The 23998-nt window shown below is 52.8% G+C and overlaps 1 protein-coding gene across 5 annotated transcripts in view; it reads right to left on the bottom strand.

The window, feature by feature from the left end:
- Positions 1–23998, bottom strand: part of Tmem132d (transmembrane protein 132D) — a 310602-nt gene that overhangs the window by 280913 nt on the left and 5691 nt on the right. Inside the window, exons 1-2 of one of the 5 annotated variants that reach the window (XM_048343145.1) lie at positions 14821–14830; positions 11456–12153 (exon numbers count right to left, since the gene is read on the bottom strand). The exons of 1 other annotated variant lie outside the window; for it this stretch is intronic. In XM_048343145.1, coding sequence (XP_048199102.1) covers positions 11456–11573 — 118 coding nt within the window. In that variant the 5' untranslated portion in view covers positions 11574–12153; positions 14821–14830. Of the gene's footprint in view, positions 1–5930; positions 7186–10817; positions 10984–11145; positions 11295–11455; positions 12154–14820; positions 14831–23998 lie in introns of those variants that run through there. 3 more of the 5 variants (XM_048343143.1, XM_048343144.1, XM_048343148.1) reach the window with 3 other exon arrangements.

Here is a 23998-nt window from a genome sequence, read left to right on the forward strand (position 1 = left end):
CCTGTTCTAAAAACACATAATTGGGTGTTTATTCAAGGCCTGTCTACCAACACCTGCCTACTTTCAAGTTCAAGGGCCTTCCTCCCCTGCAGGCCCCTCATTCTGGAAGCAGGGGGCCGTGTTCACCATCTGTGTGTCAGACGACTCCTGAGCCAAACTCTAAGGTCCACGGCTTCTGGGGGTTGGATGTTCCCTCCCTTCTTTCTACATCAGAATTTTAAAATAAGTGACAGTCATATAAAAATAGTCCGAGTCTCTGGTCTCATTTCACGACAAACCCAAGCTGGTTTCTGCTCTGGCCCCCACCACAAAATTTCCAGAGCTCACCGAAGTTTGTGTCTGGCACGGAAAGCCACACTCACTACCCCACACACCCACAGGATCCCGCACACTCCTCGGGCCAACAACAACGGCATTTGTATGTCTTCCCCGTGGCTCTACACCGTTCCCCAGAGCCCACTGCACAGCCACCTCCTGCTTCCACCCTGGAGACCACAGCCACCCGAAGTCTCGGGGTTCAGCAACACCACGCAGAGCAGACAGGCGGACAGGTCCGAGACTGCCGCAGACTGGGTGCCTCTGTGGATTCAAGTCACATGGCCCAGGGTAGCCCACCCAGGCTGGCACTTGACCTGCTGAGCCCCTCAAAGCCCTGTCCTTCTGCCATCCCAATCTGCCCTCCACTCCATTCCAGATGCTAATACTGACTACAGGCAGAAAAACCAAGCAGAGGAAACTGAACAACAGCACACTGCTTTGTTCATTAATCCAACGAATATGGACACCTAGCAAATACAAGGCTCTGAGCAGACCTCAAGGGAGGCCTTTGCTCCTGGCCTCAGTGGGCTGGCCTCTGAAACTCCTGCCTCCCAACTGGCTCAGTGATGAAATATGCATGCCCGGCCTAGTATCCTGGCGGTGGTGTGAACAGCACACACAGGTCTGGAAGTCAGACCCCATGGCTTCTCATCCGGCCCTGCACAGCGTCGCGAGGGTCCCTGAGCCTCAACTCCATCACCACTGCATTCGTTCCTCCGCCCAGGCGCAGAAACCATCGACATAAATCTCAGCGCAGCGCAAAGCCGTACAGAAATCACTCAAAACATTAGCCCTTATGATTATTGACTGAAGGCATTTCCTACAGCCTTTGAATTACTGGAAAAGACAGCATTAGCCACTTTACTGTCAGGCAAAAGGTCCTTTCAGTAATACATTACACTCCTAAGCATACTTAAAAATGTTTATGGAGTATCCGTGATATCCAAAGTGCTATGCTAAATACTGGAGAGAAGTCAAAATCAGATAGAGAAAACTACATTTGTTGTCCCTAAAGAAACTTAAGATTTGGGACAGAAGAAGGAAAGCCACTTTAGAATGTCACACACACACACACCTCCGTAACCCCCAAGTATCCAACCAAATCCCTAGGATCTCATTTGAGGTCCCTGTTACTTCATCTGAAAATAAAAAGGAGATGTGGCTGCATGCAGATGGGAGAATCTCTGAGTCTCTGGGCTGTCAGAGTGGCCCTGCCTGTGTAAGGAGTGTTAGAGATGCACCCCCCCCAACCCCACCCAGGCTCTCAGAGGAGCTGACCTGCACCAGGTGGAGGCAGGAGAGAAGGGAGACGCTGCCTTGGGGGGAGGAAGCAGCTGCAAGCCCAAAGCAGCCAGCAGCCACTAGAAGCTTCGCCAGAGCTCCCTGCCTGCATCTGGATTTCAGCACAGCCATACAGGTTTGGACTTTGGATCCCCAGAGTTCGCTATCTTAAGCCCTCAAGTTTGTGACCATCTGTTACAGCAGCCATGGGAAACTGGTACAATCTCTGATTAAAATTCTCCACTGATAGAAGTGGACATGGCTCAAGAGGTAGAACTCCAGCCCTGAATCAAAAAGCCAAGCAAAAGTGTGAGGTCCTGGGTTCAAGCTCCAGTGCAGCACATGCATGCACGCACACACACAAACTTAAAATCCTCTCCTGTTTTCCTTCCATTTTTTCCTTTTTTATTTTTCCTAGATGATGACCTACGAAAGGATGAACACAGGAGGATTTACCACCCATCTGGATAGTTTTAAAAGACAGGACAGACTTTGAAGTTTATGGCACTTTGAAATCTAGGGGAATTACTACAGAAAATGTCCTCGTTCTGAGAGTCATTGTGTTCCATGTCTTCATAGCTCTTGCAGAGGTCTGAGAATATTGGAAGCACGCAATGGATGGATGGGTGACTGGTGGGTGGATGGATGGGGGATGAGTGGATGGATGGATAGATAGATAGAGGGATGATGGATGGGTGGCTGGGTGGATGGGTGGTGGGGTAGATGGATGGATGAGTTGGTAGATGGATGAGTGAACAGATAGTGAGTACATGGATGGATGATGAAAGGATAGGATGGATAGATGGATGAATGGCTAAGTAGATAAATGGATGGATGGTTGGATGGATGGTAGGTGGTGGAGAGATGGTAGATGGTGGAGAGATGGACCAGTGGATGCATGGACAGCTAATGACTGCCTGAATAAATGGAGAGAATGAATAGATTATGACTAAAGACGTAAATGGATCGATATGGGGAGGAACTGGGAATATAAACTTAACTAAGCTATAATAATGTATTTGGGGAGTGTTTTGTTTATTCTTATTTTTCTTGTCTTGTATAAACTGAACTAAATTAAACAGACCTTCAAACTTGGAATTCTACCTTTCTGTACATGTAGATACTTTATAAAGTCTTATTTTTATTTTAACTCTTTAACTCAAAGGGATTAAAATCTTCTACTTCCCTGCCTTTTAATTTTGAATGCTTGTGTATGAGTGATAAAGTCGGTATCATCTCTCTCTCCATTAATACATAACCATGTGTGTATACACACATGCACATGCCGCAGAGCGTGCGGCCCGGGCACAGACGGCACACCACAACAGGCAGAGCATGCGGTCGGGGCACACAGACGGCACACCACAGCAGGCAGAGCGGGCGCAGACCCCGCGTCACTTCGGCAGCTGCTTTCCCAGCATCCTGAGTCCGTGAGCATCTGTTTCTCACTGGCATTTACAAGAGAACATGGCTCAGAGGGATACGCCATGGCCTAAATGTGCCAACCTTCCTGTTATACCTGCCCAGCTCTCTAGCCTTCCCCAGTCTCCTTCTCATTAATTCTTTTCCTTTGCTCACCCTCCTTACACCTGCCCTTCCTCCCAGGAGACTCAAAGCATCCTATTAATTCCTCTGCTGGCTGGCACATGCACACATGCCATCTACATCAAGTTCCCAGCGAAGACGACAACCCAAACGTTACCCACAAGCTCCCTGACAACCCGAGGAAGGCCACTCTCCACATAAGTGTGGGGTCACAGGACAAGTTTCTGGCAAAGCTTTCTGCTTCCTGCCACGGCTGCTGGACACGGGGATGAAAGGATGAGGGAGGGCATTTTATCTGTATGTGTAGTCTAAAAGAGCCCTGTGTGAGTAGGTTTGCTTCCCCGCTAACCCTTCTCCACCCCACCCCACCCCCACCAAGTTTATACATACATAAGGTCAATAGCCAGCAATGTGCATCCGGCTTCCACCAAGAGTACCCTGCAACAGGAGTGGACGACACCATAGATGTGTAATGTCTGTGAACTGGCATCTCCCAAGCTGCAGACAAGCCAAGCATCTTGGAGTCTGCATGTTGACTTCTGATTATGACCCTTGGCCCTGTGGGCCTGACTTCATTTCCAGGTGAAGAGTTTAAGGCAGTCAGGGGGAAAAAGGACTGAGCCAACTCTGGGGTTTAGAAGCATTAGGAAATTCCACTTGGAACAAATAAATGCTGCTGCTAATTTTTCCTTGTTCTGTCAGCACTGGCAAAGGACCCTAGTGTTGCCGGCCGTGCGGTCAGCTGTGTCCAGGGCCTCCACCTCTCGCGGCTTCACCCCAGAGCCATGTAGCGCCAGGAGTTCTCCCAGAGTCATCACACAGGAAACAGGAGCTCACAGCATTGCTCGCAAACTAACTGTCCATGTAAGGAAGGGACTCCGTACCGTGGAGCTCCTCCTGAAAGCAGTGTTCCCTCATGGGAAAGTGCAAAGGCACCAGGGGAAACAGAATTCTTTTCCACACAGCACTGCCTAATGGGCAGCCCAGTGCTCAGCGGCCACTCCATGCCTGTGTGAAGAGACGCAGGTGCTTGAGCCATCCACAACATCACCTACTACCATTCTTGATAAAACTTCATCACTGCAGCTTAGAAACATAAAGAACCAATAAAGAGCCAGGCACTGGTGGCTCACACCTATGGTCCTAGCTACTCAGGAGGCTGAGATCTGAGGATCGCCGTTCGAAGCCAGCCTGGGCATGAAAGCCCATGAGACTCTCATCTCCGATAAACCACTTGGAAAAAGCCAGAAATGATGATGTGGCTCACATGGAGAGCACTAGCCTTGAACAAAAGCAGCTCAGGGACAGAGCCCAGCCCCAGAGTTCAAATCTTGGGACTGGGAAAAGTTTGAAAAAATGAAAGAACCAATGAAGAATGGGCTGCAAGCAGCCCCCCAGCTGGCCAGGTGTTTTGAACCTCACATCTCCTGGCAGTTTTAACCTCAGTCTGCTTGAGCTGGATTCACTAATCAACCAAGCTGGCCTTCCAGTGTCCTCTGTCCCTCTTTTGTCCTGAGCTCTGGTCCTTAGCGCTGTTGTAACCCATTCTTTTTTTTTTTTTTTTTTTGGCCAGTCCTGGGCCTTGGACTCAGGGCCTGAGCACTGTCCCTGGCTTCTTCCCGCTCAAGGCTAGCACTCTGCCACTTGAGCCACAGCGCCGCTTCTGGCCGTTTTCTGTATATGTGGTGCTGGGGAATCGAACCTAGGGCCTCGTGTATATGAGGCAGGCACTCTTGCCACTAGGCTATATCCCCAGCCCTGTAACCCATTCTTAAGCAGACAGGCCCCATTCAACAGCACTGGAGACAGGGAGGGAGTGAACACAAACTCTTCCAGCATGGGGCTAAAAGCTCAGCAGCTGATCGCCTGAGTCTCTTACCAGATACAAAGCAACAGAACCTCTGCGATTCTAGCAGAACTTGGAAAACAGGAAATTCTGGCTATTAAGACTGTGCATGATAAATGGCTTTCAAGTTTCTGAGAGCAATCTACTCCTGCAGGAAAATGTGTTTATGGTGTTGGTGTTGTTCAGGCTCCAGGAGGGAAGGAATTGGCACTTTGGTCTCACTGTAGGAGAGGGGGGAGGGTTGGAAGAGGGAGGTCACGTGGGAGTGAGAGTCCCCACAGGCAAGGGAGCACTACCCAGGCTCCCTACCACCGCCTGTGCAAGTCAAATAGTTGCTCCGGGAATTGCACCTGTGCTTCCGGACTCTGTTCCCTGGCAGCTCAAGGAGCCGGCCAGCAGGAATCCTGCCTTTATTCCCAGCTTCAAGCAAGCCCTGCTGTTTGTGGGGACTTATAGTTGAGCAGCTCTGGGGCATCCTGGGGTGTCCTGTAGGGCCATGGCCCTCAGAGGCAGACAATTGAGACCCAGGCTGCACCCCTGGGGGCTCATGGCAGCTTCTCCCACACCTCCAGGCCATATGCTTAGCCAGGGCGCCTTCCCCAGCATCTGCTCACAACAGGACCATCCGAAGCCACTTCCCATCCTCCAGCAGCCAACCCAGTCCCGAGTCGGGGTCCCCCGTCCCCATCGTCTGGGCCTCCTGGCTTGGCAACAGCGCGGACCCTCCCCGGGGAAGATGCGGCCTGGACTCCAGGAGGTCAGCTGCACACGTGCACACGCGCGCGCACAAGCACACCGGTGCACATGCTTGTACACACGCACACACACATGCACACACCCTGTGCACCCGCGGCCTGTCCCCGTTGCGCGCGCTCTCTGGCACTCGAGCTCCCGGCAAAGTTGGTCTGGTGTGGGCGAGGGGCGCGGAGCCCTTTCTTACCTTTGGAGAACAGGGCGGCCAGGCTGATAAGCACCGGGGACCACAGGTGCCGGCGCGCCCCCATCTCAGACGCGCACATGCCTGAGCCCGGAGTGCGGGGCCGGGCGCTCGGCGGCCGGGCGGACACGGGCGTCGCCGGGTCAGGGGCGCGAGCGGCCGGGGCGCCGTGCGCCCTCCCCGCGCCGGTCCATGGCCGCCCGGCGGCTGCTGCGCGGGCTCGGGAGTTGCTTCCGAGTCTGGCCGCGCGCAGGCGAATCCCCCGCGGTCCTCGCCACACCGGGATTTAAACCTCCTTAATTTCAGCCGCGAGAGCGCTTTCCTCGCTTCCCCACGCGAAGGGCGACCCGGGCAGCCGGGCGGAGGGCGCGGGGCCGGCTAGCGGGCCCGGGCTCGGGGGACAGCGGAGCCGGGCTGCGGCTCCCGGGGCGCCAGCAGAGCCAGCGCGGAGGCCCCCGGACGGGCGGCCGGGGGCGCGGGGCGGCGCGGGGCGCCCCCGCTCCCAGACCCCATCGCGCGCGCCCACTGCGTCCCGGGATTGGCGCGCGCACACGCGCTCCGGAGCCGAAAGTTTGGTGGGCGCCGCTGCCCCCGGCCCCGCCGCCGCGGGCTCGCTGCGGCCCCGGGCCCGGCCCGGCCCGCGGGGCTCAGGCTGGAGGAGCTCCCCGCCGGCCCGGCGCCCGCAGCGCGCGGAGGAGGAACCGGCTCGGGCCCGCGGCTGGGAGCTGCAGCTGTCGCCCGCGCGCCGGCGCCCTGGCCCCGCTCCGCCGGGCCTGCATCCGAGCGCGCCCTGCCCGGCGCGGGTGGCGGGGTTCGCCTTCAAATCTTCTTTTTTGTTGTTTTTTTTTTTTTTTAATTTTGAAACGCCCCACCCTTCCGGAGTGACAGCTGTGAGCCCCAATCCGCAAAGCTGATCCACCTCCCCGGTCTTCCCGGCGCCCCCTCGCCGGCGGGGGCTGCAGCGGGCGGGGGCGCCAACAGGTGCCGGGCTCCGGGCCCCAGGCCCCTCCTCCAGCCCAGCCCGGATGGCCAGGGTGCCTGCGAACCACAGGGGAGGGCAGGGCAAGGTAGCTTCGGCCCAGAGAGAGCTGCAGAGGGGTCCCAAAGCCCCACTGGGAACTGCAAGGATCTGTGAGTGTCCTGGGGAGTGGTGCCCCCCTCCGTCCACCCAGGACCGCCTCCCACTGGTGCCCCTAGAGGACTTCCACCCGGAAGGAGAGAGGAGGTGCTCCAGGCTGGGCTCTTCAGTGTGGCCTTCCTGCATGTCCAAGGCACCCCAGCCTAAACTCCTCAGCACCGCCTGTGGTTCTGAGTCCAGGGACGGCTAAAGTCAGGAGGGGCCACTGCGCAGTGGGCCAGCAGCCCAGCCTCCGCCGCCCGGTTCTGAAGAAAGACTGGACTCCTAGGTAAAAATGCAACATTGGCACCTGGTTAAAGAGCTGTGTGTCCGCCTCCATGTGCCTTGGGGGCGAACCCACACCCACACTGAGGCCCCAGGAAGGTCCTGCTTCCAAAGTCTCCAGAAGAGGAGAGAAGTGCAAGTTGGGCCCCTACCTAGGGGGCAGAAGGGTCAGATGGTACTAGAGGCATGATGGTACTAGAGGCATACAGATGCGCGCTTGCATACACATGCACACAAATACACACCTGCATGTACACACATGCTCCAGGCAGCACTGACACTGCAGTATCAATAGCACACACACACACACACACACACACACACACACACCTGAATCCTTCACCTGTCCCTCGGGAGAATGGAGGCTTCCAGTTGCTTCTTTGCCCTGGGCTCTGACAGACCCAGCTCAGTTTGTCCCTTGTGCCTGACCCAGATTCCAGGTCCCCTGAGTCAGTTCTGTTGTACAATTGACTACTTTTAAGACACTTCTCAAATGTATTGACTAGAAGCCAACGGCCTCTGTTCTTTATTTAAAAAACCACACACACAAAACACAATTGTTCGGTTTGTTTTCCAGTTGTATGAATTTTTTTCCCCTGAATTGCCCTCACCATGTGACTTTTTTTGGCACGTACCTGAATAAGCTTTCTCTAACCATGACTATCCGGTTCTAGCTCCTGCCTAAATGATTAGCCTCTTTCCACACTTTGCATGGCTATCCACGCAGGTCCCCTTCCTTCCACTGCTGCCCCTCCAGACACTTGGCCCATGGTAAAGCGCAAGGTGAAGACGTCCCTGCTGCCTCTCCTGCCTGCACGGCCAGCAATCCTGGCCTGGTATCATGCTGGCCAATCCTTAGAACAACCCAGAGCCCACAGCCCAGGTCTACCAGCCCTCTGTGGAAGCTGAGCCTCTGGAACAACCTCCCATCAGCTGGACCTGCTTTCTCTCCCTCCAGTTCATTGTAAGCTACCTGCTTTCCTCCGAGAATATGTGTTTTTATCTGCAGGGCCATAAATCAACATGTAAGCCTCATTTTTATTGATAATTAAATAGCACTAACTGTTCCTGACATAGGGATGCGGCCTTGATACCAGGCAGTTACCCTACAAGCAGTTTCAGGAGACACTGGCATTGATGTTAGGGGCCTCTGTCCCCTCCACTCCAAGGGACTTAGACAAGATGCTGTGGGTGCCACATTAGGCCACACCCCCGTTCCCATCTTTCTGGTGACAGAGACAAAGCCCCAGGGAGTCCATTGTGGAACCCCTTTTGAACAACTGCAAATCTGTCTGTGCGGCATCAGTGTCCAGCCAGAATTTGTTGATATTTGTTTTTGCCAGTCCTGGGCCTTGAAGTCTGGGTCTGGGCACTGTCTGTGAGCTCCAAGCTCCGTTTTTGTTCAAGGATAGTGCTCTACCACTCCAGCCCCAGCACTTCTGGCTTTCGGTGATTATTTGGAGATTAAAAAAAAAAAATCTCATGAACTTACCTGCCCCAGCTGGCTTCAACCCACAATCCTCAGATCTCAGCCTCCTGCATAGCTAGTATTAGAGGCATGAGCCACCCATGCCCGGCTGACTGTTGATCATTTTTTCTTTCACTTGTTAGTGATGTTTCCTTTTGAGTTCTGCCCATTTCTGAAGCAGAAGGAATACAGAACCACAGAGGCACAAAGGGCCAGTGAATCTCTTCAGAACAAGACTTGTGAATCGGACTTTCCAGAACTGGAAGTCTAGGACACCTTGAGGAGCTGTCCCCTCCTGACTGTCTCCTCCTTGTTGTTGCCCCCTTACTGTCTCCCCTGGCCGTCCCTCCTTGCTGTCCCCCTGTGACTATGCCCCCTGACCGTCCCTCCTGACTGTCGCCCCCCCCTGGCTGTAGCCTCCTGATAGTGCAGAATAGCCCTTAAGTAATTCCTTTTCCTCCCATTTCCCAAACTTCATAGAGTAGCTAGAAAACAGGAATGTCAATCACTTCTTTCTGTTGTTGCTTGTTTTTTAACTGAGGAGACGTGGGCTGAGAGCTTCCACGTCCCAGGCAGGTGTTCTACCACTTGAGCCACGCTCCCAGTCCTTCTTGCTTTTGTTATCTTTCAGGCTCACTCAGACCTTGATCTTCCCACCTTCGCCTCCTGCGAAATGGGGATTTTAGACAAGGACCACTAAACCTAGCTTCTTGGTTGAGTTGAGTGTCACACTCACTTTTTGACAAGGCATAATCTCTGCCTCCCCAGTAACTGGAATTACAACCATTTCCTCTCTCCCCCAGACTTCTACTTTGCAGCCAATCAACTAAATGTGAGGAGGATGGCTTCCCAGGTGAAGCCATGAGAAGCCACCTGGGCTTCACCCCTCTGCCCCTATACCCCAGCCGAGGGAGCAGCGTGGACCATGTGTTCAAGATGGTGCCTCTGCCGAAGGGTGGTGGAGCCCCAGTGGCGTGCAGCCATGGGCAGGGCAGGGCAGACACCACCCTCTCTCAAGCCCCCAGTACACACAGGACACTTTTGCTCTGTGGAGTCACCAAACTTCTGGCTCTTGCAGTAGAGACCAAAAGCCCTTCATTTCTGGGTTTGTCCCCTGCTCTGGCTCTGGCTGCCACTGGGGGCTGGGGTTAAGGGGTGCCAGGCTGGCCAGTAGGGAGCGCAGGCTGCACCTGGATGTCTTGGACAGCATGGAGAAGAGCTTTGCGGGCTGATGGCCCTGGGTGAGGTCAGCCTTCCCAGAACAAGGTGGCCCTGGCCACGTCTTCAAGTTGACTAGACCACACACAGACAACACTGACATTTATGCAACCTGAGCCACAATCCTGTAACGACTCCAATGTCTGACAGGAGCCAAAAGGATCAATTGACTTCCGTCATCTCAGCATCCAAATGGTCTGGTTTCTTTTGTCCACTTAAAATCAAATTTTCTAATGCACTGGAAGGTTGAGTGCTTGGGTGACAGAGGCCTTTGTGGGAGAGTGGATTGTTCCTTGCATAGGCCTTCCCATCAGATGGGTGCGTCATCACCTGAGGAAGGGAGGCCACAGCTGAAAACCTGGTATGAAATGGATGTGGGGGGTGGGAGCTGAGCCGGCCCTCGGGGAGCACTGTGGGGCCACTGAGGGAGAGGCTCTCCCCAGCAATTTGTGGAGTTTGCCACATCAAAGGGAATGGAAGGACAATGATTTCTTACTTGGCCATCTGTGACAGCTTCAAAGCTGAAATCTGAGGCTATTTTCCACAGTCCAGGTTGGCAGTCACTGGAGGCACTTCAGGGAATAAATACATTGATATGATAGGGCAAGGGGATACTTTGAGCTTAGGGGAGTTCACTCTCTGCTTTTCATACAAGCCCTCTAAACCCACCAAGTAAGGAGTAAGGACTGGACACCCTAGTCTCCTGCATGTCCAATACTGACATGCTGGGAGCTCTCAGGGAGCAAGGCCCAGTGGCAGGAGAACATGTTAGCACCCCTAACACCTGCCACTCAGACCCAACCTCCTGTCCACAACTCTACAGCACAAAGGTCTTCAGAGAGGCGATTTCCCCACCAGGCTTCAATGGGAGCTCTCCAGTTTGTCATCGAGTCTGTGTTTGTTTGGTGTAGAAACTGATCTGCAGAGGGTTCAGCCATTGGCTATACATGGCTGAGTATAGCCAATAACTAGGAGGAGTAATCGCCCTCGTACTATCAATTCTTGTCCTAGCCCTATTTCCCCTTCTCCACACATCCAACCAACGTAGCCTAATGTTCCAACCTATCAGCCAGACATTATTTTGAATCCTAGTTTCGGACCTATTCATCCTAACCTGAGTGACATCCTAACTCCTGAGTGACAGCAGGAACAAGGTCTCAGGGTTTGGCATGGCGGTGTCCTTTCCTGTTTGGAAAGACCCCGTACCAGATAAATGATATTTCCCCAAATGAGCAAACTGCTCCACGTCTGATTGCCACCACTATTTTAAGGGACAGGAAGGTTGTGAGGGCACAGAGAGTGGCTGTCTTCAGCACTTGTTCTTGCACAGCTGGAGAGCCCTGCTGAGGGTCTCTGTGGTCTAGGACACAGATGGCAGGGGTTCCCCACATCCATGGGCCTGCAGCGACCTCTGGTGTTCAGAGGAGGCAGTTCAAGTACCTGCTTTCCCTCCCAGCAAACAAAAGAACCTACCTCTCTCCCTGGAGCCAGCAGCCACACTGGTAATGTTTTCCTTTGCCAAATGATTGCTGTTTGCCTGAGAATGCTTCTGACCCATGTCATTTTGACAAATGCAGAAAGTGACCAAGCTGGCGGCGTCATTAAGAGCGTTCCACAGCCAGCACCTGGAAATATAAATCGAATCATCATGGAACTGACTTGAAAAATTAAAACATTAGCGTGCACAATCACTTGAACTGACCTCTAATTGCTCTTTAAAGCCTGACAAGCAACTGATGAGTCTCAAACAGCCTGGCACCTGCATTACCGTTGGGTGACTCAAGTAAATTGGTTCCCAAAGAGTTCATTATCACCTCTCATGGTGGTAGAGGAGAGGCTTGTGCCCCTGGAGCACACCAATGAGGCTCCACGCCATGACCTCATCACCTCCCAGATCACCACACATCACAGCGGACCGGGGATGGGGGGAGACACAAATATTCCAACTCCGGCACAGATGAGTCAAGAAGACGTGATCCGTCTTTTATTGTTGGAGGGGTGGTAGAGTGGGGGACCACCATACCCATCTAAGAAAGACTCAAGGTAGGAAGAATGGGATTTTGCTAGGGAGGTGGACAGAAAAGGGCATGTCTGGAGCAAACTCAGGACGGGGCTTCTGCTGATGGAAGGGCCCCCATCTGTAATCCTAGCTACACAGGAGGCTGAGGTCTGAGGATTATGGTTCAAAGCCAACCCGGGCAGACAAAACCATGAGACTCTTGTTTACAATTAAGCAGCAAAATGCTGGGAATAGAGGCATGGCTCAAGTGGCCAACCTTGAGTGAAAAAGCTGATCAAGAGCAAGAATTGGGGCTGGGGATATAGCCTAGTGGCAAGAGTGCCTGCCTCATATACACGAGGCCCTAGGTTCGATTCCCCAGCACCACATATATGGAAAACGGCCAGAAGGGGCGCTGTGGCTCAGGTGGCAGAGTGCTAGCCTTGAGCGGGAAGAAGCCAGGGACAGTGCTCAGGCCCTGAGTCCAAGGCCCAGGACTGGCCAAAAAAAAAAAAAAAGAGCAAGAAGTACTGAGTTCAAACCCTACTACCAGCACACACACAGAGAGAGACACACAGACACACAGTGGGAAGGGGATGAGGTCTTGATCTCAAGCTTTGTTATACAAATCACTACTGTCCAAACTACATTTCCTTGTTACTGTCCCCAGATTCATTGGAGTCTGGTTACTTCTATCAAGTTCCTTGTCTTTTCTTTGGAGATAATTTCTAGAAAAGTCCAATATTGGGGCGGGGGGGAAACTGTGCTGAAGACATGCATATTTTTCAAATATTTTTAAATGCTTTCCCAAATTAACCTTCCAAATACTGGCTAACCCTCCTGTGCCAGCCAAGCTGGAGTTAACCCCCACACACGTCGTGGTGAGCAAGTGCTTGTTCTCAAATAATAAGGCTTCACATCAACTGCCAGGTCACCACAGCTGGAAAGCTCAGGTTCAAGTTCAAGACCTAGCCGTGGTTCATTGGCAAAACCCATCACAACCTTTACTCTTTGCCCCTTGGGTATCTGCAGCACAGGATGCCCACCTCAGAAGGAGCTGGTCCACTCCCTTCCCACACAAAGGCAGAGTGAATGTGTGAGGAGTCGGGAAGGGCCAGGTAAAGGAGGTGGACAGGAAGAGAGAACAGAACAGGAAGACGCTGAGGCAGGAAGTGGCCCCAGTGGCTGACTTCCTCCTGCCAGACCACATTTCCTGCTTTCCTCCACCTCCCGCTAATGCCAATAGATTAGGAGTCCCCCAGCGATCCATCCACTGACCAGGGTGGAGCGCTAGGGTCCACTCATTCCCCAGGCCACCAGCCGCCAAGCCCCCAGCATGAGCCTGTTCAAAGGTTTCATGTTCACACCGTAACATCAACATGGCAATTTTGCTTCCCCACCCAGGGGTGGGGTGGAGGGGCAGGTAATCCCAACTCTGATCATTCCTCAACCTCCTTCCACAATTCTAAAGCAGCAAGTACTGCTGCGTGGGCTGCATGAATTGATTTCCCAGGGCTATATGACCTTGACCAGGCGACTCAACCTCCATGAGCCTCAGCGTCCTTCTCTTTCAGAATGGAGGGTGTGCCATGGAGTGAACCCCCCAACCCTGACTGGCACCTGGCACCAGCTCATGTTCAGAATCAGTTGTTGTTTCTCCCTGCTTTCTGCCAGAATGGAAAGACATTTTACAAAATGCTGTGTTCTTGCTGTCCAGGTGCCTATTTGCCTATCCATATAATTTATTGGGCGCCTGCAGGGTCAAGGTGAGGCGCAAATTTGCTCAGCATGGTGTTAAATTGTCTCCATGGGAAATCCAAAGCAGAAATCTGGCAGGGACCTTGCTCCCCTTGGAGCCCTACCAGCATGGACCCGCAGGAAGAGAGGGCCACACCTCATCCCAGAGCCGCAGGAAGAACCTTGCTGCTTTGACTCCTAAAGTTTTTCCTTCGTGCACAAAACAAAGAACAACCAAAATAGACACCTTATGTAACTGCGAGATCTGCGAGATGGATGGCCTGCAGGTGCCAGTCTTGTTTGTTGATTCTTCGTTTCTGTGTCACACAGTCAGGAGAAAACGCTGACGAGGTTGTAAACCATTCTGTCGCGTAACATGCAGGCCTGGTACTCACTCCAGTTGTTGCACCTCCAAGTTCAAGTTGAGTGTCAGACTTGCCATTTTAAAAAGTGTTGTTGGGATGTTTGCAAAAACCTTCACAGTGGGGCAGGAACACACCGCGCTTGCCTGGGCCTGTGTCAGCCCATCCGGCCCCACAACAGAGTGAGATGCCCCCTCTCCTCCTTTCCCCTCCAGGAGCAGAGACACCTCCCTCCTCCCAGAGCTCCAGGGGCCACTTGCCCTGGGGTCAGCTCTCGTGTTAGTGAGGGACAGGGACCCCAGGACCTCAGAGGTCAACAGACAGTGTAGAAGTCCAGGGGTCCACACCTTCCAGTCCTGTCCTGCTCTCCCTTCCACCTTCCACACAAACCACCGCTGGCCCGTCACTGGAAGCACGTGGCATTTCCAGCTCTGTGACTGGCGGTCCCGTGCGCTCTTCCCAGTGAGGCCCAGGGAGAAACACGGGGCCAGCTCAGCAACAGAACCCATTGCAGGACCCTCCACTGAGGCCCGATCCCGAGGGCACAGGAGCCCACAGCGCCATCTGAGCTCTGCTCCCCCCTGCAGGGTCAGCCGCATGCCGGGCTGCAGAATAGATCCACCTCCCCCCCCCCCCCCCCCAGCCACAACACCTCAGACCAGCAGAAAGTCCTCCAATGCCAGGGAGTCAGCCCAGCCCTCCTCCACCAGAACAGAGCAGCTGGGCAGTGGTGAGCACCCTGGTGAGTTTGTGGTTATCTGAGCAGAGTCCATGGGAGTCACGTGCAGGTGCTAAGCCCACTCTCGGCATGTACTCCACAGGGAGGGAAGATGGTTCCAGAAAGAACCATGGCATGGCCTCTGAAGTGTTGGCAGGGCTTCATTCCCTCAGGTGGAACCTCTGTCTAGAATTGAAGAATTGATACAATTGTCTCCCATACAAGCAACCCATCATCTACCTGCCAGAGTTGAAGCTGGCTGCTTCTCCTCTCAGAGCTTAACCGCAGAGAGTGTGTTTACACTTCTGAAGAGACGTGGCCACGACATTTACTCGGTAAACAACATTTACTAACAACATAACCATTACTAAGGCACTAAGTCTCAATATGAACTGTGCCTCTTGATCACAGGGAATCATAATGGGGAAATGGTGGGCTATGCTGAATGCGTTCACTCTCCAATCGTTCTCCTCCATGACGGGTGAGGTCTCTAACATTCAGCTATCAGTCCAAAACCAAGTCATACTTTCCCACCCTGTGTGCCCTTAGCTGCAACACAGGAGATTTCCCGGTTCCAAGTAGCTCCTTCTGGGCTCCGTGCAGCCCAAGTGCATAACAATAGAATATTTTTTGTATTTCATGGGGCTTTAATCAAAGCTATTTCATGGACCATGGGAGAAATGCAGCCATTTCTTCTAGAGTCACATTGCAGAATTTAACAGTCAGATTGAGTCTAACAAGAAGTAATCTCCTTCCTCCCAAAACTTGACAAGGGTCATCAGAAAGCAGGGTACAAGCTTGTGGAGTGATGAAGGTCTCATACCGATTGGGCACACAGCTTGAAAGCGGTCCGATGAATAGCATGCATTCAAAAAGCGAGGCTCTCACAGGTAGCCGGGTCCTTCTGTGGCTGTCTGTCATCTTATATATTATTCACAGCTGCTCCAAGTGCCTTTTATTTATTTCTTGTTCCCTGGCAAACAGGATGGTGGGGTGCTTGCTTCAGAGAAAAGTGGCCTTTGGCTCTGGGAGCTCTTAATCCTTGCAGAGAAGGGCCTGTACGGAGGGTGCTTTATGAGGGCAGCAGGTATTGACAATCTGGCCCTCGGGAATCATCTAAGCTGTCTCTCTCCCTTCCTCCTCGCCAGGATCTTGGAGTGCTAAAGAAGCCAGCAGGGGCTCTGTGGTTCTGCCCACCACTAGCTAAGCTTCCAGCTGAAACCCCTCAACCCCAAGTGGCTCCTTTTCCTTGTCTGTCTCCCTTCTTTCCTCCACACCCTTTCCAGGATCTCTGGTGAGCTAGTGAGCACCCTTTGAGAGAGCCACACACATGCACGGTTCCTGTAAAGCTTCGTGTGTGCAGTGTGCAACTTCCTCAGGCCACAGTGGGGGGTGGGGGACAGGGACAGCTGGTCCACTTGGGCAGTGCAGACTGAGTTTTGGAGCTGGCCTTGAGGGAAACTGTGGGTCAGGAACTGCAGACAGTGGATTGAGTAGCAGAGAAAGACAGATGTCAGAGAGAGCAGCTTTGGACTGGGACCCAGGAGGCCATGCCTGCAGAGGGTTCTGAGTCCCCGGCCCTGTGGCTTAGGAGAGGGCTCAGAGCTAGAGTCCATGAGGAGTTTATATGTGCATACGTGTATGTATACACAGTGTATGTGTGTATGCATGTGCAATCTGTGTTCACGAGGGTTCTATTACTCCCAGCCAGGCACACACAAATCTTCCTATGCTGAAATGACTAGGCTGGTTTGCTCACTTACAGGCATTTGAGGCTAGGAGTATTTGATTAAGAATGATAGACAGTGTTATCAACTCTGTATTTTAGATAGATTTTACTGCTGAGCTGAGAGAGTTTCATTGTATCTAGAGGAAAGTGTCCATGGATGGTGACATATTTAAAGAGAGAGAGAGAGAGAGAGAGTGAATTCGCACTAAGAAACAAACATCTAAGCAACAGATTAAAAATTAATCCTAGAGCCTAATAGATAAAAAATAAAACTCTGAACTCTGAAGTTGCAGGAGCTCTATGGAACCTGTGAGCACAAGGAAAGACAGACAAGGCTGTGGTGTTATTGGAGTCTTATATGTGCACAGAGCTTTTAGAATGGGCCTGGCCACCCCAGTCAGTGACTGAAGTGCTGATCCCCACTGAATCAGGCCCCGCTGCGCAGCAAGGCCTGTGCAGCAAGGCCCCATTTAGCAATCCCCACTGAAGCAGGCCCCATGCAGCAATCACACTGGAGCAGGCCCTGTGCAGCACGGTTGATCCTTGGACAGGCAGAGGGAGGAGGGAAGCTGAGCACAGAAGCCCCATGCAGAAGCAGGACTTGTTCAGTCTGGAAGCCCAGAGGAGGGGCCCAGTCCACACTGATAGAAAGGACCCTCGGCTTTCATCAGGGAGGAGAGATGGAGATGAGTGCTAACAGGTATGAAGTGATGGAAGCAGTCTAGAATCATATGGTAATCCTAGAAGGTACTCGAATATGCTTTGAGTGTAGTAGAAAGCCCTGGATTGTAACGGTAAGCCAGTGAACTCTGTTTTATAGAAATGGTGTGTCAATGACAAATAGGACACTGCCTGGAGGAGAACATGGGTCATGTCCTCCTCTCCCAGCCAGCACTGCAAGGAGATCAGACAGACAGATTCTTGCCCATCAGAGAGACCTGACACAGGAGATGGCTAGAATAGGGAGAAAATTGGGTGTCTGAGCCTGTGGCAGCCCCTTGATGGAGCGTCCATGGCCCTCGGTGGATTATGGAGGGGCTGCCATACCCATCCCACTCAGGGAAGGCAGGCTCTGTAGGAGCTATGCCTTTTCTTCCCAAAGGCATCCCATCTTGTGGTGACAGCTGTGAGAAGAACAGGAAAGAAAACAAGGGTTCCTCACCTGGCCCCACCCTGGGTCACAGGTAACTGTAGAGGCTGTGGTCAGCTCAGAGTCCAGCAGGCCCACTGTTCCTCCTCCCCCCACAAGGGCCCTCACGTTCCATCAGGACATCCCCTTCCCCACCTGTCCCGTGAGTGCTGGAGGCCCAAGGGGCCCCACCTCTGCCCCAGGGACTAGTGGAAAGATGAACAAATGACCTCATCACAGCCACCAGATCTCCTGGTCATAAAGGAGCTCTGCTAGTACTTCTGCCACTGGCAGCTCCTCGTCCACCCCTATGCTGCTCAGGATGAGTGGCATCCTGTCCACTGTGCCAGAAAGCACAGCTTGTGGAAGAAGCGCAGTGGTCATAGCCAGTTGGTCCCACTGTCACCTTTGACCTTTCTTCACCCCCTGACTCACAATCTACCATGAGCATTGACTCCATCGTGCTGCAGACTCCAAGTACAGTATCTTGCAGGGAGTGCATGTTCCTGATAGGACCGAGGTTCCGCAAAGGAGGGTGGAACACAGTTCGTGGCCACAGGTGGCGGTCCAGCCAGGACAGGACTGGCTTTCATGACTCACAGGGCTACATAGGAATTGCAAAATGCCTGCAAGATCACGAAAGCCATTACCAGAAACAGAAAGGAATCTAGAAAAATAAACGCTCAGCCACACCGTCATGAGGTGTCAGTTGTGTTCCTGGAGAGATGGCTAATTGACTTCTGGTAGTCTTAATAAAGGAAGAGAAAATGATGCACGGCCCCCGCCAGCCAGACACCCTCCAGCTGAACAGCCCCATGAATAATTCACTCTCAAGTTAGTTTCGCAGGAGCAGAAGCGCACAGCAAAAGTCGGCTTCCCGAGTGACATCAGACACACACCGAAAGCTCCCCAGACGGCAAATTAAATAAGTGTCATTAATAAATAAATGGAATTGCTCTGTCCAACGTGTTCAATAAACAGCATTTGCATCTCATCAGCTTAGGCCCTCTACTAAATAAGAAAAGAAGGAGACTCAGGTTCCATGGGCCATTGTTTATGTTTTAATAATGCATGGCCATGAACAGTCCATTTTCTTTTCCTAATTTTCTAACAACCCAACATTTGGGTGCTAAAAGGGTTTCCAAAAGTGATCTTTCTTGGAAGCATGTGTATTGCGCTAGGCCTGGGACTGTGGAGGGGAATTAAATCTGAGCCACCTAATCCATGTGAACTCTCCTCCCCTCCCCCTCCCCCTCCCTTCCCCTCCCCTTTCCTTCCCTCCCCTTCCCTCTCCTCCCTTCTCCCCCTCTCCCCTCTCCCCTCTTCCCCTCCCCTCCCCTCTCCTCTCCTCCCTTCCCCTCCCCTTCCCTCTCCTCCCTTCTCTTCCTCTCCCCTCTTCCCCTCCCCACCCTTCCCCTCCCCTCTCCTCTCCTTCTCTCCCCTCCTCTCTCCTCTCCTCTCTTGTCCCTCCCATTCTCCCCCTCCTCCTTCCCTTCCTTCCCCTTCCTTCTTCCTCTTTCTCTCTCCACTCTCTCTCTCTTTCTCCCCCCTTTCTCTCTTGTCCCTCTTCTTCTGAGCAGCACCAGTGGGGTTCCCCCAACCCTTGCTCTGCTCTGGAGCTGCAAGATCTGGCCCCTGACCCCTGAATTTTGGTATACAGGACTTCTGGCCCTTGGGCGGGGTGACAGGGTAGAAGGGCAGGGTGTGCATGGCCCCCAGGTGAGGGGTGACCCTGGTGGCAGATGCCCCTCACACCAGGTAGCTCAGCCTCCTCCACACCTGACCCCCAACCCTCTGGGATTCCTCAAAAGCCTGTGTGAGTTTCACCCTTGCAGCAATTTTAGCAGTGTCCACCCAGTTGACCAGCAGCACCCAGCTTGGCTGGGCCTGCTCACACATTCCCCCTGCCCTCTGCAGCACATCCAAGAAGGGTTCTCCACCTGTGCCTCAAAGTCACTGCCTGCCCCAGCCATCCTCCCCACCCTCCTGTGACCCATCACTTCACACGCTCTGCAGTGACTCAGAGACCCAAGAGTACACGAGTGCTAGAGGCCCACACCCATCTCCAGGGTGGCCCTTCCAGACTGTCCTCACAGTGCCAGGTCTGCCTTTCAGGATGGTCCTCACAGCACCTGGGCAGCCCTTCCACATGGACCCCACAGCTCCAGGACAACCCTTCCAGATGGTCCCCATAGCACCAAGACAGCCCTTCCAGACAGTCCCCACAGCGCCAGGGTGTGTTGAGGACAGCTGTGCCTTTAAGAGGCCACAGCTGGCTTTAGCCCGTCCCCTCCCCTTCCGCCTTTAACAGGAAGAGAAGCCCCCGCCCCTGGGGTCGAGCACGTGTCTGATGGCCAGGACCCCAGAAACCCAATCCTTGGGGGACTGGGTCTCCGCCCACAAAGGAAGTCCCCTGACATCACTTGATGGACAGCCCTTGTGGCCAACCAGCAGTCCCTCTCCTGTGCCCGCCTTTGGGGGTATATCTGTTGGCTCCTCATTTGAATAAACAGAACGCCCCAGAGGCATTCTCCGAGACCACCACGCACCCATGTCTTTCCTTGGGCTGGCGGGCATGGGGTCTCGCAACTACACGCGAACTGAGGCTGCATTGGGACCCCACTTCCGCGATTAACCTCTACTGGCCAGGAGGCTTGAGAGAGCGAGTATGGATCCCACACGGAAGAAGCAGACAAGCCCAGGAACCCCCCCCCACTCGGATGGGGGCCGTAGAGCGAGGCCCGGCAAGGGTGGCCTTTCCAGATGGTCCCCACAGCACCAGGACAGCCCTTCCACAAGGACTCCACAGCACCAGGGCTGCTCTTCCATTTAATCCTCACATTACCTTGGCCCACAGACCTGCTCTTCCCCACCAGCCACAGGGGCAGTGACTCTGTCGGAACCCAGCCCTGCTCCGGTGCTGTGACCCTGGCCGAGCCTCCACCTCAGAGCTGTTACTTTTCATGTTCTTGCACTTGGCTGTGCCTGTGCTGTACAAAGGTCTTACTAGTGACAAGAGCTGAGAAGACAGGTCTTCTGAGTTAATAGTACAACTCAGAGCTGAAAGTGGTCGTAAGTGTGCTTATGATGCCATTGGTTACTTATTTTTGTGACTATCAACATCCGGGAGCAAAGGCAGTGTGGCTGTCACCTGATGGTGTTTCCTGAAGGGACCAGGGCTTGTTGTCATTTATTGATGAGGGTGAGGAGCCCAGCTCAGCAAATTTCGACTGTGTGGATTAGGCTGCACACAGAGTGCTGTTCTTAACCCTCAGATCCACCCACAGCAAACTCTCCTTGAACTCAAGGACTGAAATGCAAATGTCAGGGCCCAGGTCTTCCTACTGATGGACACAATGGCAACTGAGAAAGGACGTGAGCCATCCTTCCTCTTTCTGTCAAGCCAGTTGTTGGAGCCAAACATCCAATGACAACTTTGTCACTGCCTAGGAATGAAACTTTCCCATCCCACACTGACTGAAGAGAAGCAACAGTGTGTGAACCAGTGTGCTGGACAGGCATGGGTTTGGCTGGGGCTGGACCTAGCAGGAGGTCAAATGTGTCCTGCAGCTGCGACTGCTCTCCAGGTTCTGGCTGCACATCTGTGCAGATTTGGCTTCCAGGCATCTCTGACCTGTGATCTGACCATGGAGCTGGGCAAGGAAGGTCCTTCCCAACAGCTTACTCTGATTGGCCCTCCTCTGGTCACATGGCCCTGCCTAGGCAAATCACAGTGGCTAGAGTAGGAACATGTCTTGCTTGGTCAAAGTTGGTCACTGGACCACAGAATGAAACTGGCCAGGGAGCATCCCCACAGGAACACAGGACTGCTGTCCTTTGTCAAGGCAAAATGATGCCTCCCCCAGTAAAGCAGAACAAAACAAAAACCTCGGGAAAGGGGACGCCCGCCAATGCTTCCTCTAAGAAGCACTCAACCTCTGAAACTGGCCACAAGTAAGAGAAGATTACAGTCCTCAACTTCTCTACCTCTTATATCCTGAGCTGCCACCCAAGAGACGGGCTGTGTTTGCACCTCTACCACCCAGGGCTGGGGAAAACATCAGACAATAACACCCACAGGCAACCACAATTTTATAATGTGTCACCTGCTTCCTCTGACCTTTTGATGATGTGAGCAATTAATTCACATGATTTTTGGGCAATTAATCTTACAGACAGGTTTATGGGAGAGAGAGAGAGAAAGAACTTGTGAAAAATAAACAAAACTGAATTTTAATTTCATGAACATATCTTTATCCCCAAACTCATCAAATTGTGTGCATCAAACTTGCACAACCTTCTGCAAAGTGCTTTTTATTTTATTTTTCCAGTCCTAGGGCTTGAACTCAGGGCTTGGGGACTGTTCCTGAGCTCTTTTGTAGCACTCTACACGTTGAGCCACAGCTCCACTTCTGGTTTTTGAATGATTAATTGGAGATAAGAGTTTCACGAGGACTTTAATGCCCACACTGGCATTAACCACAATCCTCAGATCTCAGCCTTCTGAGTAGCTAGGGCTACAGGTGTGAGACACCAGTCTCACCTGACTTGTAAAATGCTTTTAAAAATAATGTTTAAGATTTCCTTTAATTTTCTGGAGTGACTTTATCATCTTTCTCCTAAGGAGAAGGAGCTGTGGGGGCTCACAGAGCCCAGTGGAGGCCTGAGGGACATGTCTTCCATTGTCACCACAGAGGTCCTGTAGCAGAAAACATTTACCTCTCTGAGCCTTTCCAGAATGAGTGAACTTCCCTTCTCTTCATGGTTTTAATCAGCATTCTGGATTTGAATTCTGGGGACGGAACATCACGGTCCCTCAACAGTCTTTAAAAAGAACAGATTGCCTAGAAGATTGAGTCATTGGGAAAACAGTTGTTTTCCAACAAGAAAATCAAGTGATTGTTCCAAGAAGATGGAAGGGCACTGGACAATCAACTATGAGGCGCCCCAGCCTGGTGAGACAGGTAAGAAGGGGGGTCCTGGAGCCTGGGAAGGGGGCTCTGCAGGATGGGATTCTCACCCACAGCCCAGTCCCCTTCCCAGCCTGGAATGGATAATGGGGTCCAGGATGTGAGTGGTGGAAGAGAGGCAGGTCAGTGGGAAGCAGGAAAGAGAGTGTGTTAAGGCCAAGAAAACACCAGGCAGAAGAGTTCTGATGGATCTCCTCCTAGTCACCTCAGAATCTTCCAGAAACCATAGCACATTGTTCCCAGGCTCAGCCCCTGCCTGGCTCCCTCCCTGCACCCTCACCTTGGAGGGCACTCTGCCCACTGCAAAGGACAGAGCTCCTCATGGGCTGACCAACAGTCCTCCTGTCTCCTCCCCACAGACCACGCTATGGGCACAGCACACGTCACAGTCTCCTTGACTCCTTAGGGACGGGGCGGGGAGGACAACGGGCTAGAACATTCCATGTAGACATCCCCACCCAAGTGTCTCCCTGAAGCTGCCTCCTCCTGGGTGGGGACCTGGGTCTGCCCAGTGCATGTGGCTCCGGCTTGGAAACTGCAGAATGATAGTCTCCAGCCTAGACTTTGAGGAGCAGAACCTAGCCTGACCCTGACCCTGACCCTCAGGAGCCTCGAAGCCGTTGGCATGCCCTGAGGTGCGTCTAAGACCCCGATGGAGAGAAATGGCTTCCTGGGGGGACTCTGAGAGGGCTGAGTGTGAAGCCAGCGTGACCACTTAGTGGTCATCAGGATGACCGTTTGCTAGTGCCATGCAGGCATTGATTTGGAAATACAATTCAACACCCCTGTGCTGTCACTTTCTTCCCCCAGGGGACTCTTAGAAAACTCTTGGTGTGGTTCTCCATGTAAAGCTCAGAAGACCTTGAAGGCCAGGAAGAAACTGCCCAGCTTAGCCACAGTGGAGTTCTGGCGTCTCCAGTCAACTATAAAATTGTGCTGTGTGGGTTTGCTAGCATACTCGGATGCCACATACCCATCCTGGGCCCCTGTGCGGCCTCCACACTCATACAGAGATTACAGACCTGGGGGGGTGGGGTAGAGAGAACCCACGTCACCCCAAGTTTATGCTGGAACCAACAAAAATGCCCGGGAAACAAACAGGATCTCCCGACTGCACACTGCAGATGGCTTGAGGAACTATAATTCATCATCCTAAAAACAAACACCCATTTTACACTTGCCCAGAGAAGAGGATATCCTTATTTGCATAATGATGGTGATCTGCATAGGAAGAAATCTGTCTGAGCTCAACAGACTTTTGACTCAGACACCATTGGCATGACCTTTCTCGAGGATCCCAACCTAATACTATTTATTGAATAAAAAGAAAACAATAAAC

This window comes from Perognathus longimembris, chromosome 3, assembly GCF_023159225.1.
Source record: "Perognathus longimembris pacificus isolate PPM17 chromosome 3, ASM2315922v1, whole genome shotgun sequence".
NCBI lineage: Eukaryota > Metazoa > Chordata > Mammalia > Rodentia > Heteromyidae > Perognathus > Perognathus longimembris.